General features: G+C 27.6%; 1 protein-coding gene across 1 annotated transcript; it reads left to right on the top strand.

Annotated features, from left to right (window-relative positions):
* The first annotated feature begins 2,276 nt into the window (after positions 1-2,276).
* On the top strand, positions 2,277-2,877 carry LOC125839647 (uncharacterized protein At4g14450, chloroplastic-like). The gene has a single exon (XM_049518642.1). It carries the CDS (start codon positions 2,349-2,351, stop codon positions 2,694-2,696), a length of 348 nt encoding a protein of 115 aa, XP_049374599.1. The 5' UTR covers positions 2,277-2,348; the 3' UTR covers positions 2,697-2,877.
* The last annotated feature ends 18,052 nt before the right edge of the window (positions 2,878-20,929 follow it).

Raw genomic sequence — 20,929 nt, 5'->3', positions numbered from 1 at the left:
TAACTCGATATCTCCGACCCAAACGTGCATTGATCTTTTTAAGGATTAAAAATAGCCACGTAAGTCTAATCATAGCCGTTAATTGTTACATCATTTGTCAGAAAATGAACGATGATGATGTGGTTTCACGTGCGGGTAAAAATTCATTACTTAACGGCTGGATAATATGTAATACTGTGCAATAATTTTTTACAATTTCTTCAAACCTCTATTTTTCGGATGAACGCTTTATGGTAATTAGTTAATTGTGTAATAATTTTTACTTATTAAATCACATAAAAAAAGTAAGTCGTATTATTAAGCTTCATGCTATGAGCTTATGACTGAGTAGCCGATGAGGGTTGGATTTGATCCAAGGTCTTTTATCCACTTCTCAGACAGAGCCAGAGCCAGAATTAGGAGTTTGAGGTTCTAAATTTTAAAATAAAAAAGAAAGGTGTTCGAACCCAGAAGAAATGTGTGGAAAGTATTTTCACCGCTCTTCCTTATCACTGAACTGTCAATTAATTTTATTAGGGGGTTCACAAGTTAATATGCATATATATTTATTTAATTTTTTAAAACAAATACAAATTTTACGGGAAAGCTAGTGGGTTCGTCCGAGCACATGAACCCTCACCTAGCTCCGCCTCTGCTCCCAACTACTCAACTATCACTATAATAAAGATAACTTTTAATGATAATAAATATGTATATTAATAAAAGGTAAGAAAATCTTTATTGTCATTGAATTTAATGTCATATTTCAGGACATTTACAAAGAGGGATAATATTCTCTAAAAAATATATTTAGTTTAATTAAGCTATTATTGTTAATTAATTGCGGTTGGTTAAGAGGTGTTTTTACTTCTAACTTGTAAAAGTGTTTTCACTTATTTTATGAGACAAATTGGTATAGGATTTGCCAATAATAGAAAGAGTGACGTTGGGTTAAAGGATTCAGTCAGCTATGTAACGCTTTTGACCAAGTGATGATGAGTTTTTTTTTATTTTTAATTTACTATATAGTATATACTATAAAAATATCAGTCTTTTTGCTTAACTTGCTTAGACGTGAGCTCGGCTTAGAATGTCAATTAATCTATATTTTAATTTATGTGGCATATTTTAATTGACTATTAAATTTATGAAATATAAAAGAATATTTTATAATGTTTTAAAACTATCTTTTAAAAAAATATTTTAATATATTTAAATTAGGATATTTATAAATCAGGACTTATATATATAAATTATAACACTTCATTAATACAAACGTTAGAATAAGTTGTATCACACCATTTTAATGTATAATTTTTCAAAAACTTTACGTGAACATCTCAAATATTTCATTCACCAAACTACCCATTGCAATTTATATCATCTATTCATGTGCTCATGGTATCAACAAACTTATTTTTCCTATTATGCTAATATCTTTTTTGGTATACAATTTCCTACTATCCTATTTATAATATACAATGACAAGTATCCTCTTATTACGTAATTTATTCTCAAGGAATCAAATCTTTAAGGCAATAATAATGTATTTGACATTTTCCTAAAAATATTTTTAGAAGATAACCAATAAAACGTTAAGTTATGAGTCAAATTTTATCATAACAATTAAACTTAGTTTTATAAAATATGGAATTTTAATGTTTAAATGATTATTTAATTAATTTAATGAGAGAAGTATTGAAAACACTTCTAAACTTAATAAAAAAATATTAGTTTTGTCCCTAAATTGTTGACAGCCTTAAAAATACTCATATACTTGACTAACTAAATTTAGATATACACGCCCGATCTGCAACATGACATAATAAGTAGTCTCAAACTCTTGTAGGAGCATAAGATTCTTAACTGAAGTCATGAGAAGTGATAAAAAAAATTAAACGTGACCAGAATTTAGGGGTGTATTTCACTCATGTTACAAGATCAGATGTGTAATTAAGTTTAATCAGTCAAATTAAGAGGTGTTTTTAAGGCTATCAATAATTTGAGAATGAAATTATGTTTACACCGAATTTAGGGGTATTTTCAATACTTTTTTCAAATTTAAATTCCATGTTAAATAAAACTTACATTTCGAGTTAACATGATTCATAATCACGATCTTAAGATAATTTTCACATAAATTGAAATGGACAAGACTCGTGAGAGTAAATACTCACAGTTATCCAGCTCAAAGCCGAGCTGTGCAACATAAATATTCTGGCTCTTTCTTTGACCTTTGACTGAAAATCTGACACGTGTCCTCCACATGCCCCTATATAAACCCCCAAATCTCTTCTTCACCGCATTCACATTTCCCCTCTTTCGAGCCCTAATTTCTCTCTCCCCAAGTACAAATCTCCGATCCAATTATGTCAATCAACCACCGGACTTCCACCGGAGACCGCCGGAATCCTAGCCGGTTACAGCGTCGAGCACCGGCATCGATTCAAATCAACCGACCGACCGATTGGAATGTCGCTATACCGCTTTTATCGCCGTTGATTACTTCTCCGGCTTCTCCTGATGCCGGAAATCTGAAATCGGTGATTAATCGTCTCTCTAATTCTAACTCTAATTCGAGTAATAGTAAGAAAGAGGAGGTGAAGAAAGAGTTACCGGTGTTTAAGAAATGGCAACATCCAGCGGCGCCGTTTTGTCATGAACCGGCGCCGTTGATTCAGTTTTTGTGTACAGGAACCGCCGTTGATAGACGGTGAAATTTATCATTGATCTAAAAAAAAATGTTAGATTTTAATTTTAAAAGTATAGATTAGATCTCTGATTGAAGCTTTTTATTAACAAATTGTTGATAGGTTTTTCTATTAGGATGCAGAATTTGTATAATTAGATTATTAACAAAGTTATGAAAACTGATTAAGGAAAAAATATCTCTCTTTATTTCTTTGTTTCCATTAATTACTTTGATGAGATGATAATGTGAAAGTGTAAAATACAGCTGGCACTTTTTTTTTTTGCTTTATAATAAATTAAATGACAATGTTTGTTTGACCAATCGAATTGTCGTGGAGTGGTAAGTGTCTCGAGAAATTACACATTTGTTGGTTTGAGCTTACTCACAGTCTCCTCTTGGAGTTGTTTTTGTTAGAAAATAAAAATATTTAGTATGAATTTAAATTTAATTGAATTTTAATACGGGCACCAAGGCCGATGGGATTTTAGATTCAATAGTTAGGAGTAATTTCTTTTTGCATAACGCTTGAATATATAAAATAAATTCGATACAATTCAATATAATTTAAGAAATGATCAAATTTGAAAATTATTTCTTTTTGGAATTTATAAATATTCTCATTTTTTCTTTTTTTTTCTTTTTGAATTGAATATATACATGAATAGGGGGCTCCCTTCGATTTTTTATTTTTTTGGATGGGACAAATATACACTTACAATATTTTAATTTTTTGAAATTTTATATCTGAACTATTGGTTCGATATACATTTTAAGTGTGTTTCGATAAAAAAATTAACGTTAGTCCAGGTAGAAAGCTCAGAAATAGCTTATGTGTTTAACAACAACACTTAATAGGCAAGTATAAAGTGCATACATCTAATAGTTCATATATATAACAATACCTGATAATCAAGTATGAAACTCAAAAAAATGAGATTTCAGATGTGTTTAACTCTATATAGTTAAGTCTGAAACTCAAAAAAATGAGATATTCCAAATGTGTTTAGCTCTATATAGTTAAGTCTGAAACTCAAGAAAATGAGATATTTTAAATGTGTTTTTTGACTCGCGATTACTTTATTTTTTTTCCTTTTTTTTTTTGTGATGAAAAGGATAGAAAAAGTAGTAGTAGTAGTAGTAATGCCTGGAAAACAAAAACTAAAAGGATGTCCACTTTGGATGATTGTAAATAATGATCACATATTTGCTAACTTTTTTGCTTTTTTCCTTGCACATAAATAGTTTTTATACAAACACCTCACGTTTTATTGTTTTTGTCTATTTTTTGTTTCTTAGATACGTATCTTTTTATTATTGGTCTCTTCAATCAAACAAAATAAGCCTAGATCATCGACAACTAAGTCCACTACTTCTCCTTATTCATGCCAAATAATTATGTGTCAATAGTTCACTACAATTTCAAACCTTATAATATCAAGAGTTCGAATTGAAAATCACAACTAGTTGTGAATTTTTAATATGAAATTTATTTTAAAGAAGTTAAATAAAAAGGAATATTCCGAAGCATATAACTATAATGAAATATACAATATTTATCGAATTTGATAAAGAGTTAGAAAGAAATGGTCTTTGTCTCTTATTTTGATGATTTTTAAAATTGAGAGATTCATAAATTGATGAATCGAGATCATAATTTATATAATACAAATAATTTAATAGGGGCAAGAATTTCCCTAAACCTCTTGTTGGGATAAGCATAAAACAAAGTAAATTTACTTCTATTTTACCTGTTTATACAGACAGATTCAAAATTTTAATGTATATTAATTCAGAATTAACCAATAATATATGTTAACATAAATGATAATGCAATAAAATAACCATACTATTTATATTGCATTCAAACTAGATGATGTAATATAAATTATAATAATACTATAGATATTACATCTAGTTTGAATGCAATATAAAATAACCTATTATAACATATATAATTAACAAGGTGGTATAAACTAGTACCTAATTTTTTCAAGTTTTAATATTGAATTTGATATAATAAGGATGATGAGGTTATACACTAATTGAATAGCCAAACATTCTAATTAAGTGTAGGCTGTTGCATACATAGACCGGCCAAACCTATTATATTAGTAGTCGTATTTGATTATTTTATTATATGGTATACTTTGAGTTGTTTGGTTTGATTTTGAATTTGAATGGTCTATAAATAAGAAACACAATCCATGCACAACATGATTTTCTTTTATTTATTCATATATATATATATATATATATATATATATATATATATATATAATAATCCATTCAACGTCGATACACTGGAAAAGTATTAGATGCCAACTTCATGAAATATTATTTTTATTGTTTTGGTTGACAAATGAATTCCTAATTTATATATATTTTTAAGTGCGTTCACATAAGGTTAATCTCGCTTAGTGTAAGACTTAAGTCTCATGTGATGAGTTTGGTAAAAAATGCATGCACAAAATTTTTTTTTATATGAAAAATCACTTGTTCAATTAACTTGACCGGTGAAATATTACTACTAGAGTATTATTATAGGAGTACTAACTTTTTTGAGAATACAGTTGATAACATTTTGGTAGTATAATTGTGTGGTTTTGACTTATATATCTTTTGGGAAAGGTTTTAGGTCTATCTCTTCGCTGGCCCACGATATGCATTTTTTAAAATAATATAAATTTTAATTATTAATAATCTTATAGGTTTAAGAGTTTATATTTGATGAAATTCAGATACATGCCAAAACATCCCAATACATCGTGTTCTAATTTCATATCCATCCATCAACGTCTTGATACTTCGCATCTTGGTTTGGGATACATCACTCAACGTCCCAATACATCGCGTAAAGTTATGTATCCAATCGATACATCGCGTAAAGTGATGTGTATCAGATTGATACACAGCATAAAGTGATCTATCCGACCGATTCATCGCATAAAGTGATTATCCGATCGATACATCGCATAAAGTGATGTATCCGACCGATGCATCACATATAGTGATGTATCTATCCGATTTTTGTAATTTTTTTAAATGGTAAGAAATTTTAGAGAATATGATAAAACAAGTTATGTATTTTAGGGAAATTTTTTCATTTAAAATAGACATTGTAAACCCATTGTAGATATTGAGTAATTTTACCCACAAAAAATAAGTCAGTAATTGAATTAATAAATACTTCATCCGTCCTTTTTTATATGTCACATTTTTACTTTGCACTTGCATTAAGAAATGATGTAACTTTACCCTTATTTAATGTTTTCTTAAGTCAACTTTATAATAAATGATATTGAATACATTTACAAGATTAATTAACTACTCTATCAAGGGTATAGTAGGCAACATATGGTAATTTATGCATAAATTTTATAAAATGACAAGTATTGTAGTCCAACTATTTATAGAAAGAGATGACATATAAAAAAGGACGAAGAAAATATTATTAACATACGTTAAAACTATTCAAGATCTACAAATAAAATGACAATTTTACTGCTACCTTATCGGTAAGATTGTGAAGGATTCAATTTTCATTTATAATTTTGTTATTACTCATGACATATAGGTGAAATTAATGGGTAGTTAATAAGAAATAGTAATTCCATAATAAGTTATAGTGAAATGGATTAAATTCTTCATTTTTAACTAGAGTCTAGTTAGAGGCCTCGGGTTTAAGGTATGAGAATGAAATTTTTTTTGATAGGAAGTACTCCTTTTAGTAGGTCTTAGACGAAGCAAATTCAAACTAATTATGGTTCTCAGATCAGTATTAGTTATATATAATAATAAATATTATAAGAACATGTTTCTCTGCGACACATATAATTAGGGATGAATATAACACATTAACATGTCGTAGTATCAAGTTCATATGAATCCAAAAGAGTAGTCTAACATGTCGTCTGTCTTGTAATTCTTGAGAAAATTAATTAATTTGGCAATCCAATCTGTTGAACTAACAAAAGAACGTCAACTTAAACAAAGAAAATTAGGTTTTAAAGTGTCAAACATGTTGACATTAATTGTCAGCTTCCTTATCAATTACATAAGTTTTTTGTTAATTATAATTTGGTATAATTAGGTTATTGGTTTGTCGTCGTACCTCATTGTTCTTTGATGATAACTAAGTATGGGGTAAAATTTGCATTTTTAAATTACTACACATAATATATATATTTATATATATGTTAAGTTGTGGTGGTGTGCAATTATATGAAATAGAGTAAAACAATTCAGAATTCCAGAAGCTAATCTAAAATCACCTACTTTAATTGATAAGCATAGTTTTTATAGCTATTTTATTTGTCGGAAGTTTTATAAATAAAAAATGAATTAACGGATATGAAGCAAGACCTCTTCTCTTCCATCCCATCTCAAAAATAATTGAAGAGAGAGATCTCTAATCATCAAAATTGACATAAAAAGAAGTAAGAATGAATAAATACCACATAAATTGAGGACTATGTGAAACTTCAGACATGTATGAAATGGTATAAAGATGGATTAAACTGAACATATGTACAATATAACAAAAATGATACAAATATACATTTAATCTTGTGGTTTTAAACTTATTAAGTGGAAAGTTAAGATTAAAAAAATAGAGAGAATCTTTTTACAACATACTATAAAGGAAAGTAAGACACACAAACTGAAGCGGAGAAAATATATTTTTGTTGAACTTAACTCAAATGGGATCAAATTATAAACAGTGACACAAAAATATCCTATATAGTCACTCATACTATAGTAATAAAAGGGGTTTGTTGTACCCATCCTCCACCTCTAACTTAATTGTGAGTTAGAAATTTTAAATTACTAAAAAAAAAAAAAGATAAAAACTTCTAGGCAGGGATTTAAAATATCCGTCTATGTTGTTTCTTTTTTGGAAAAACTATAAAATATGGCAAGCATTAATATACATTTAAAATAAATAGCTACTGTTTATTTTATTTTTATGTTATATGGATATAACTACACAATAAATAGTAAAGTTAATTATATATAAATAATCAGAAAAATTATTAATATTAAATAGGAAAGTTATTATTACACACTTAATTGATTATGTCTAGGCATGTTTTATGTGATTGGTTCCCCATGTTTACCCTCAGTAATACTCTCTTTCGTCAATCTTCCTATATCACAAAATTTCTGTATTTTTCTTCCAATTTTAGATCTTTTTGATGATTCTAGGAGCAATTTTTGTAATTTGAATTCATCATATATCGCTTAATTGATTTTCTCCTCCTTTTTATGAAGATCATATTTGTATACATATATATTGCATCTATTTTTATAGGCTTTCTATTGAAGAATTATTTGTTTCTACATTACAATTGCTATAGTTATAAAAAAAAGTAATACAAGCTAAGAAGAACACGAGCAAAAAGAGATTGAGATTTGTGTGATTGTCAAATTTGTATATAGTAGAATAGTTATATACATAGATACTTGTATTCTAATACTAACACAAGTTGAAATGATGATTTGTGAATACAAGTATATTTGGATACATAAGTAATCTATCGAATTTGAAAGGTTAGTTAGGCAATACAAGTATAATTGGATACATCAATACTATATTTTTATAAACAAATACATGAGTCAACACCAAGCCTCAAGTATTATAAGAAAAACTTGACCAAAAAGAGATTGATGTTTGTTGGTTTTTTTCATTTTTTTATACAACCGAATACTTGCACACTTTTGCTACCTACACATTCTATTATTTTCCATTTTTTTTGTTTCTGTATTGTCAAATATATCCTTTTTTTGTTTAACAACAATGTATTCATATGTATACTATATTGGTGTATTCATTTTTTGTTTAACAACAATGTATTCATTTTTCAAATTATCGTGTTCATATGCTAAATTGTTATACTTTATCTTGTTTAATATATCAATACATTAAGTTTTTACAAATACTTGTATCCTTGATATATTAATACTTTAAATTTTTTTATAATAAAGATACTAATTTGAATTTGTACAATTAATATAGTTTCCTTATTTAGTTCATTGTAATTAAAACTGTATCAGCGTATAAATAGAAAAATAAAAAACATATACTATAATATAGCTAGAAAAAGAGTTAAATTGTAGTCATTTTTTTATAAATACCATACTTATAGCGATTGAATTTTAATACCCCTATAAATATAGTCATTTTTGTAAGTTGCTTTTTTTTTTTTTCCTTTTAAATTATGAAAACAACAGGTATGCCAAAGTCGATCCAAAAAATATATGGGCTTCTACATTGTTGGACCATACATATGAGATGATAATTGGGCCATATATTGTTGGTCCTGAAGTTGACCATTTATCATGCAAATAAGCTAAAGTTTGTTCCTATTTAGGGGATAAAGAAACAATATTACATCTTTTGTGTGTAAAAATTAACACTTGAGAGTGTCAAAATCAATGGATACTATATAAGATTGGACGTGTTTAAATAATCGAGTCAATAAATAATTTTTAATTTTATCCTCCTAATGTTTATAAAGCTGAAATAGTTAGGTAAAATTAACTTGTAAAAAAATAGAAACTAGTTACGAAATTTATCATTCAAATAATTCTAATCCAAAATCTTTTTTACAGTACATTCTCATAATTTCCCAAGCAAATTTACTTAGGAGGATCTGAGAGGACTTTCGACAATCCTTTGTTAATCAAAGAATAATTATTATTATTTTTTATTGTTCAACGACAATAATTATCGATCTCTAGTTTTTGATGTAATAATCCACCTATGTAAAGCTCTACTCAAGTTTGTTGAACATATTACCTTTTAGTCATTTACGGATCAAAACAAATAAAATAAGATTTAAAAATACTTTACAACTTATATAATAATTTAGGACTTCTAATAACATTGTCTCTTTTATAAATGAGTATGGAAAATATTATTAACAAATATTAAGTGAGTGAACGCAATGAAATAATCATTTGGTCCACAATTCCATATATGCATGTGGAATCCACTTAAAATGTTATTCCCTCCGTCCCAAAATATTCGTTCTGGTTTGCTTTTCAAAAATCAGATTATATAAATTTTGATTAATAGTTTAACACGTGTTTTTTTTCACTATATTAATATGAGAAGAATCACAATTTATAATCTTTTCATATAGCTTTGTAGACTAGTTAAATTTATTTCCGAGAAGCGAAACGTGCCAAGTATTTTGAGATCGTAGTACAAAATTGAAACATCTCTTTCTACTTTGGGATCCACAAAAAGGACTAATCATTGGGCTTTCCAGCATAGACTAGCCTGTTATTGAAAGGCACATTTCACTCCTAAATTTTGAATTGGGCCTTCCTGCATGAACTAGTCTCTTAATTAATTAAGGAGAAACTACTTAATTACACAAATATTTCTACCATATTTACTAATTCTTTTTATAATTTAAATTAATTATATTTTATCTCACTATTTAATAATTTCATACCAGATTTCAAGTCAGATACACCTAGATACATGTTTTTTTGCTACCAAATACACTGAAATAGAAAGAGAGGAGAGCAAAAACAGGAGGAAGAGCAAAATTTGTCTATATATCTCAGATACATGTGAATCACACTAAAATTAACTAATTGGAAAAAATGAATAATTTGGGATAAGACAGAACCAAGTCATGTGGACCTTTTCCTTTACATCAGTAAAAAAAAAAGTTTTTAATAATGCTTTGCATTAAGTTTGCAATTTCATTTTCCCTGTAACTCAGGCAACATTTATGAATAATGTCTCTTCTGTAGTGAAATTAAATAAACATAATTTGTGTATACAGTATGTGAATTATTAATATTATTTATTTATAATATCAAAGTAATTTAAAGATATTCTTAATATGATATTATATTTTTCACGTTATGACTATCAAAGCGCACTGACTTCTTTTTTTGTATGAATCTTTAATGTTATGGGCAAAAGCAACAAATCGGACTATATATAGACGGGATAAGACACTAAGCTCGACATCATGCTATTACTCTTAACATCTTTATGCTTGTCTTGGCTAACCATTGACTCAAATAACAGTTATTAAATTAGGGCAAAACAACTAAAAAATATTCTTAATATGATATGATTATAATATTTACTTTGATCAAGTCTATATACACGTCTTTTCACCAAAAGCCTCAAACCATTAAGACTATTATTCGACATTTCACCAGTAACTTTTTTTGCTTTTCTAATTTTCATATGAAATTTTGTTCACGTACTCTTGATTTTATTTAGTTGACGATCCAGCATTTATCGTGAATATGATAACTACTGACTAGCTAGTATATATAGTTGAAAAGAATACTCCTGTATTTCTAATAAAGAGAAAAGGATGGACCATTACGTACTGATTTAATAAAAACTAGTAATAACTTTACCAACAACTTGGATCTTCAAACATGAATCTTCTTATGTCTAAATCTAGCTAGGTTCCACCACTTGAATTGAAGGTCATCTTCTAGAGTTAGAAATATGTTGAAACATTCTCTATCTCTATTCTATGGTCATATCATATATATGTTGAACTATAGATTTGAGTTTGGGGTGCAGTGGTGGAAACTGTTTCATCCTTAAGTAGAGGTCAGGTTTGAGCCCTAGCTAGATATGGAGAAAATCTTATTGGGGCTATCATCCCCAGTGGGCTTTGTAGTTCGCGATCCATATTTAATCGAGGGCTCCAACACGGGTTTTGGACACCAGATGGTAATCAAATATGTATATATATGTTGAACTAAAAAGATATCCTTATTCAATGTCCGACGCTTGTATTGGTGTTTGATTTAATCATGTTCATATGTATTGCATAATTTATTTCTGTGGAGTTGGTGTTCCCAACAAGATTGTTTCCGTTATCAGAGAATCAAACTTAAAATCTCTGATTAAAAATAAAGGAATTTCAACTATTCCACGATCGCGCCCCACGACTAACGTTGGTTGAACTAACTTTTCTTTCATAGCATATAAGTCCAATTTTGGAGGTCAACTAATACAACATTCTTGCTGAATTTTCTGTGGAAAAACAATAGTTCCAAATTGTCTTTACGTAGAAGTTTAAACAATTTGAGTTGCATTTTGTAACCTCTTTATTTGACAAGGACTAGTGATAATACGTGAGCATTTGGTATTCGATATTCGCCTTGATCCTGATTAATTTCGATCCGTGTTGCATAAAATCATTAAAAGAAAAGGTATTTTCTCTTATAACTGTGGTATTCGGATCAACTTTTGTACCTCGACTAGTTTCACGGATATTTGTCACCGACAACTCTATCCAACAAAGCTATAACAGGTACCAAGTAATAAACAGTATTGTTATGAGGAATTTTTCTATTTGAATTGAAGGACTCAAACCCGAAACCCTACTTAAGTATACATTGAAAGCACTTTATGTTGAACTTGATTTCTAAATATGTGTGTTTGGTTTAAACTTTAAATGTAGAAGTTATTGCATGATAAATCTAGAGAATTATTGATACCAAATCTTGAAATTGCCAAATTTAATGCTTTGTTAATTTTTGGCCAAATTGATAAGTGTTAGGTTTAGCTAAAAACTCATTGTCTTAATTAGTCTCTAATATTCTTTAAACATTAACAAATAATAGAACAAATTAAATTGTTTAAGGACATGGGTTTTTTTTCTTCAGTAAATTAAAATTTTAATATAAACATTGTGATCAACATGTATACACTGTTTTCCCTTCTAAATACTTTCAACAACTATAAAATTACTATTAATTCTTCGCAATAATTGTTTAACATATTGGTAATTAATTAAACACCATAAATTTATTCAAGACACATTATTAATGGCATATTAAATAAGTTTGCCTAAATTACTCCTGTGAATTGTTGGATATATTAATTCATTACCATTTGAATTTAATAAGTTTGACTTCCTGTTGCTAAGTTATTTACTTTTGTACTTCTAAATTTAATTGAGGAAAAAAATTAAAAGCAAATGACTATATAGCTGTAATATAATTATAATTAAATTATATCAATTAAAGAAACAATAAAACGAAAAAAAAAGAGAAGAGATTTATACCATGGTTTGTGGTGTAGTAGTGAGACTGTTTCACCGTCTCGAGTTCAAACCTTGAGTATGAATTTTTTTTTGTTGGGAGTGTCACCGCGAATGGACCCCTATAGTGTACAATCCAAATTAATCGAAGCTCCGATTAGGACTCCAGAACCGGCGTGGGAAACCAAAAAAAAGAAGAAGCTTGTGGTAAATTATTAAAATGATCCTAATCCTAGATTACGTGCCCATGTTTCTTGCAATTAATCATGATTATAGTACCACTAAGGTGTTACGTGATCCTATTTAGCTTATGATCATGATCATAATACTTTCAAGAAACTAATAAAAAAGATAAAGTTGCTTTGTCATTTTATTTTTGGTTTTATGATAGAGACATATATAATATATATATATAAACTGGGCGGAGCTAAAAATTCAAATATAAATTCAGTCAAAATCAGTATCTTTTACTCAAATAATATACTTATATTTAATTTTTTTTATCAGATTTGTGTAAATACTAAATTTAGAATTTAGGTATTAACACTTAAATTAAATCATCATTTAAAAATTTAAAGCTCATAAAATTAAAATTTTGACTCCGACTCTGTATATAAATATGATTATATGGAACTAAACTAATTTACAAAAACTTTAAAATGAAGTTAGGTTTTCTTTTAATATATAGGGGGCGGAATGGAGGCTAAACAAAACCACTTATTTTGGTGGCTCAGTATCACTCCTATTTAATTTTTGAATGTTGTTTTTTTTTTTTTGAAAAATTAATTACCTTTTTTTTTTAACTACTTTTGAAATTTTTTACGTGGGAAAAGAAAAGGGAAACGAGGGGGAAATATTTTAGCAAGAAGTAGAAATAATGGAATACTGAATTTAATTGGTGTATGTAATTGGGAGATGCAAACAACAAACTTTAAATCAGACTTTATATATGTGTGGAATATTAGAGTTAAATATGTACAAATTGTTAATTTCAGATTCAATAAATTAAATGAGTTATAATAGAATTTTAAATAAGATCATAAATTTTAAATTTTATTACCCCTTTATTTTCACCACTAAGCTTTGGAGGAACTGAATTCTCTCATGGACATTATAATTCGACTAATTCTTTAGAATTTTTTTTTAATTAGTCGAGTCAAATAAATTTCAAATATTAATCGAATGACTACACAAAAATAATAAGTAATATTTTTCATGTTAAGAAAAGATAATGGTGATAAATTAACAATTTAGTATACTTTATGATAAAATAAAACTTTCATCATCGAGAAGAAAATAAAAGGCTTTCATTAAAATTTTCGTAATATTGAGAATAATTTTTTTATTTTGTCGTAATTCATTTGTTTTAGAAAGTGGACTCAATACTTATTTTTTCAATGATCTGCATGGAGGGTGATAACTTATGAATGACTCTAATATTACTGATATAATTCATGAAGAACTATAACTTTAAAGCTAGCTTACCAAATTCTTTGTACGAAATTATTTATGTTTCAATGATCTGCATTTACTTTTAATTAATATAATGTAACTTTTTTTATATATAATGGAATGTTGAATTTGGGAGATGTGATCACTCTACCGTTGATTATATTATTTATTTATTTAATTAATTAGGACTCTAAAGTCTACATTTTAAAAAACTTTTCTTTGGTTGACGGACTCCAATTTCAAAAAGTTTTTGTTTTTGGTCATTAAAAAAAGTTGTTTTTAGCTAGTCTTTATGGAGTACTTTTTATCTTTCATTTCTTCAACAAGCTAATCCATTATCTTCTCCCAAGAAAATAAATAAGTTATGAAGTAAATGTTTCATTTATAAGTTTATCATTTGAGAGGATTAAGCTCAAGTTCTACCTTTTTTCTTTCAATTTTTTTTTTTTGGAGGAAACGACCTTAGATTATGGAAAGGGGAATCAAAAGACTAGTTATTTTTTTAAAAACTTTTAAATTATGGTTAAATATCGATTTTGCATGTGTAATTCTGTCAGTACTTCATTCGAATCAAAATAAGTTATTTTTAAAATTATTATATTTAGAATAAGTGATCTTTTTAGAATTAAAATAAGTGATTTTTTAGCTTATCGAAATTTATTCAAAATGACTGACTTTTAAAAAAACAAACATGAAAGTTAAATATTTTTTCAAATTTATTATATCTAATCTAATAAAAGACAACAATTTTTTAAAAGGTCTTTCAATATTTCTTAGTTAATGTTGAGGAGAAACAAATAATATTATTTTAATTATTAAATCATGACTTTAAAAATGAATTTGTCAAAACCTTAAAATAGTCATTGTGAACAAGATGAAATGTCTTTTTAACCCTTTCTATGGACATTTTCTACAACAACTTTCTCTTTCTTTTTTCCAATCTTGTTTACCTAAAACAGATTTGGTTTTTATTTTCTCTAATCTATCAAAAAGAAAGTTATAACAAATCCTCTGGATTTCATTTTCAACCACTACACCTTGCACAAGTATTTGCAAAAAATTTGGTGCAGTGGATGAGATTGTTCTTTTCTTAATTAGGAATTTCGGGTTTAAGTCTTGAGTTTGAAAAAATCTTTGATAATAAGTACTTATCTTTGAATAATTCTACACCACGTGAATTCAAAATAATCAGATACCAAACACCATATAGGCCTCTCCAAAAAAATAATATTTTCTTTTTCCTCTTCTTTTCTTAATAAACCTGTGTTTGCTATGAATTAAAATATTCTTAATGAAAAATATTTTTCTGAAAAATTTGTTCTTTGAGAAAGAAAAAAAAGTGATTTATCTGCCTTTTCTTTTTTTGTTGTCTGATAAGTAAATAAAAAAATATTATTTTAAAACTATTTATATACCATTAAAGAAAAATCATGGGATGCGACTTAAATTGTGAGTCACGAGATAAAGACTAATGAATTTGAAATGCTATTTATATAAATTATTTTTTCTAGTAATAAACATGTTATTTTAGAGAAAATATTTTTCAAACTATGTCGACGACTAGACGAACAAGCCAATAAAGCAAGAGCTTTAGGCCCCAACTTTTTATATCCAATGTTTGGTATCTCTATTGAATTTTTTGATTAGTTTTATTTTGAGACATGCAAGATCGATTAAAGAGGAAAATATTCTCTAGCAAAAAAAATTAATTCTAAGGCTCGGACACAAATTCTCTAGCTTAAGAAAAGATGAGACCCAAAAATTTTAAACCTTCCGTTGATATTGGCTTTAGGCCACCAAACTCATTGAGCCGCCCGTCCCTATTTTCCAACCATGAGAAAATGTAAAACATATTTTTTCTTCCATACCAAACACACCTTAATTAATTTTTTACTTTTCTTTTTCTTATCCAAGAAGAATATAGAATGAATAATAAACAAGTTTCCCTCCATAAACATGTTAAACTTTTTTCTTTCTTTTTTTTTCCTTAACCGTTTTTTCCATTTTCTCAACGAATAACTTTTGTTTTTCTAGAAGAATATTAAAAGACTGTTGAAATTAGCCCCACAAACTTTTAAAATATTAAGAATTTTAATTTGATTTTTTTTTTTAAAAAAAATGTCAATATCATGGAGAAGGTGCTTTTGTTCTTTAATTATTTAATTAAACTTAGAACTTAGATTCTACTTTTTGACATATTGTACCCCTCAATTGACAACAAAAAGTCATCAATTTAGTTAACCATTATGAAACAACCAATCAACTATATATTACCTTTTTAATGTAACCAAGAATTAACCTAATCAATTAGTAGTATGATTTTGCCTGCCTTTTATTTTTTATTTTTTATTTTTTATGCTTCTACTTTTCACTTCTTTTGATGAAACTTTGATATATCATATGGATTGATTATCATCATTTGATTTAAAGGAATGTTAAACAGTCTTTTTAAAAGAGCACTCACCTTTATATAGTTTGGCACTTACATAAATAAAATGGTCCAACATATGTCTATATATTAATCCATTATTTTGATTTACCTGATAAGTACTCTTTTATTATAATCGAAGGTTTCAGATTCGAGCTCAGAATATAAAATCGTCTTAAATAGGAAGTGTTTCGCTCTTCAATACAAATTAATCAAATCTCAAAATAAATATTGGACATCAGATAAATTTTTTTAAAAATAATTACATTAATCCGCTTCAAATTTCATTTAAAACATTTATGAAATATTAGAGAATAATTCTCTCATAGATCATCAACTAAATATCAAGGCTCAATTTTGTTCGAAAGTAGATTTACATTCAAAAGATTAAAATTGTTCGAAAGTATATTTACAAGACTATTTTAAACTTACCCCAAATATCAAGGATCAACTTTGTCACTTCCTCTCCACTCTACTAAGAGATAATGCTTCATTTATCTACAACAACTACATGTCGAATGTAAATGTGAGATATGATAAATATATGTTTATCGTTATATTATATGAGATGGAGAAGTTTCTAATAGACTTCATTCATCTATTGATCTAATATATTCTAAATCTATTCCATATATGACCATTTAATTCACATTTGTGGTGGACTAAAAAGAATTATGGGACAAAAAGAACAAAACAAAAAGAAAGAAGTACACAAACAAAAGCAAATTGTGATACTAAAATGCATGAGTGGAAAAATATGAGGTATCTAAAAAGACATTTAAACCAAACCCACAATATACTCAAGGTGGATAGCTAGTTGGGCAGGTTAGATCTCTTTTTGTCATTGTGTACTTTGTTTTTGAATAATTATTTTGTCTTTGTATTGAAAAATAATAATAATAATGTCAACAACTCCCACTATATATTTTTATCTTTTTGACATAATTGTTTAGTCAAGTTTCTATCTCAATATTTTGTCTTTACACCTTGTAAAATTGAACTATAACTTACCAAATCCAACTCAATAGCCCCATCTAAAAGATAGTGAACTACTTTTGATGGAGATGTTATAAGTCCTTTTCATTCTATAACTAATAATATTTCATCTTTTCTCTTTACCAACAAATGTGGTGTAGTGAATATGACTGTTTAATTATTCATTAATTAATCAGATGTCTCAAGTTCGAGTCCTGGTTTGTCACGATTCAAAAATGGATGTGATGACACTCGTCTTTTCTCACCAAGACAAGTCAGCCTAAAACCCAAATATCACAAACTATGCGGAAGTAATAGTATAAAATCAACTATAGCACTTAGCAGGTGACAAACAACAAACAACATGAACAAGTGACAACTGAAACAAGTACGTAATCAATCACAATATCAAGCACACACACGAGGACTCATGCCTCCACACCACGCTCATTTGAGAAATGAGTTCTTAGAGATTGAGTACATTCAGTTAATTCAATATGTTTTCCATTAATGTCACTGTGTCAGAACGTGACACCTAATCCTATAATACAATGTCGGAACGTGACACCCGATCCTATAATATCGTGTCGGAACGTGACATCTGATCCTATAATACCGTGTCGGAACGTGACACCCGATTCTATAATATATCGTTAATTCATTTGTTATTCTTTATCATCTCTGAAAAAATCCTAAGTACGGAACGCTCCCCCCACTCCCGAATAGGGTCCTATGTGGCGTGAATTTAGAATAGTAGGGCTCTAGTGTGGATACTGAACACTGAATAGAAAATCAAAAGGAAAAAAATATTCCATCTTTTTCATAAATCATTATATTCACTCTTTGTTTTCTTCCTAAGATGGCTATTGATCTTTCTTGCCCCAACTTTTACTCTAGAGACTTGAAATGACCATGTCATGGACGAAGCTAGAGTATCGAAAGGGTTCATTTGGAACCAAAAAAATTAACTATATATAAGATCAATTTTTTTTTATTTTCTTATTTATAATAGATGTTGAATCTTTTTGACTTCTTTGTATGTTTACCTTTTATATTCTGCTATTTTTAAGCTCATATCTTATTCCACTTTATATCGTGCTCACTCCTATCCACTTACCCTATCCACCATAAGTGATTTTAAAGAATTGATAGATAAAATTGCACATTGAGTCCTTTAATTACTCGACTAGGGCACCTATTTGACCTTGATAAAAAATAGTCTATTTTGAGGTAGATCTCCCCCGACCTCCCTACTCCATAAGTGTTGACCAAAACTTTGCGCAAGACTTGGTTTTCGAATCGCCAAAATGCACAATGTAACACAAACAATATTTAGAGTAATTTAAATTTTAACCTTAATAATTATACTTTATAAGTTGAAATAAAATTTTAATTAATAATCAATACATACATGAAAACCACATATTTTAAATTAATTTGATATAAATTTTGAAATCCTTTTGGATTAATATCCAAAGGTAAATTTGGACAAGTTGTTTTAATTTGCCACTGCAAAAATAGCAGGCTTTGGTTTGTGATGCAGTGTGCCTATTTGACTTTCTAGAACAATGATTGTGATTTTTACAACACTTCTACTTACATTTTGTTCCTTTCTTCAAATTTGTGCCTACTTTGACTTTGCAAAATTTTACATGAAATTTAACTCTTTCACACTCTTCTTTTAACTCTTTCAAATTTGTGGAATCAAATACTCGTTACATAGATAAGTTAATCATTTAAAATATGTATCATAATTAATATTTTATATTATACATATTAATTTCAATGAGAAGTAAAATTCATGCATGTTCTAATTCACATAATTAAAGGAGAAAGTATTTTTGTGTGATTAACTTATTTGTATAATAGAAGTTTGTGATCGATCACACTAGGAACAATACTTTATCAAGTTCTGAATTATTACGTATCATAATTTAATTGCCTAAATAAAATTTATTGATAAATTTAAGGTATCGTAGACGTATCACTATAATAAAAAATTTTAGTGGCAATAAATATAAACATTAACAAAGAGTGATAAAATCTTTACCATCATTAGTATATTGTCATAAGATCAAATGTCGTTATAGGCTTTAAGGACATTTACAAAGAGAGTTACTTACCTCTAAAAATACATATTTAATGATAATTAAGTTATTATCGTTAATTAATTTTGATGTTTTCTATGTAGAGCTAGTATTCCGTTAGCTGTGTGAAGTACCCGTTAATTAAAATAAAACGTCTTCCTTTAAAGCAAATGGAACCTACCTACGATTTAATATTTACCCACTTTTTTACATTATTTTTTAAAAACAAAATACAAATCAAATAGCATTAAAGATTGTAGTGCAGTGGATGAGATTTTTTTTTTCGAGCTCTAGATATCAAAAATATGTTTAGTAGATAACATTTTCCGCCAAAATGAGGGTCTATGCAACATAAATTTAAATTAATCAAGTTTCAATACAGATACAAAACAGCGGACAAACGCTGAACTTCAATAAAAAGTACTCATTTTTCCTCCCTAGATTCTTTATAGCTGTATCTATATAATTATAGTAATGTTTGTTACTTGATATATTATTCACAATAAATTGACCATAAATAAAAAACAACTTCCATTCCTCATAATCACCACTCAAATTTGGAGCACAATTATATTTTTTCCACTAATTTTTGCTAACTAAAAATAAAACAGTATTATAGAGTAAGATAAGGAAAAATTATGAAATCTGCAAATAATAATCATACTTTTGTATCGAATTTTTGTTCGACTCTCATTGGAAAAAAAAACATTGCGGTAGACTCTGCCTATCTATAATTATCTTTTCGATGATTCTATAATGTAACACTCTCTCTGTTTTATATTTGTTATTCACTTTATCCTTTACACGTCCACTACATAATCATAAATAAAAATAACAATTTTACCATTATTTTCCTTAAGAAACTTTACAAACTTATTTGCTCTTTCATAAATAATTAGCTATAATGGTAAGATAATAATAAAATAATTGATTATATCTTAATTTTATAAATTAACAAATAATCTGAAAAAGTTATTTACAGTATTGTGGAAAACTAATATAATAAAACGACGAGTGTATTTATTAACTTTATTAACTTCCTTAACCCCATATATTTGGAAAACATGAAAACCACTTTTAAAACACTATATTAAATTTTTCCATGCGTATATTAATGTGTACAGCTAAGGTAGTTTCAAAATTATGGTATAGTATTTTATTTTTTTCCAAATAGTACTATGGTAGTAAAAACTTTTGACATGAAAACGATAAGGCTAAGGAAGTGAATTTGGTCAAAAAATTTACACACATAAAAGGAAAAAGAAAAAATAATAAA

This window comes from Solanum verrucosum, unplaced genomic scaffold (assembly GCF_900185275.1).
Source record: "Solanum verrucosum unplaced genomic scaffold, falcon-dt-bn FXZP01000306.1, whole genome shotgun sequence".
Taxonomy (NCBI): Eukaryota; Viridiplantae; Streptophyta; class Magnoliopsida; order Solanales; family Solanaceae; genus Solanum; species Solanum verrucosum.
This window is presented reverse-complemented; position numbering and strand designations above follow the sequence as displayed.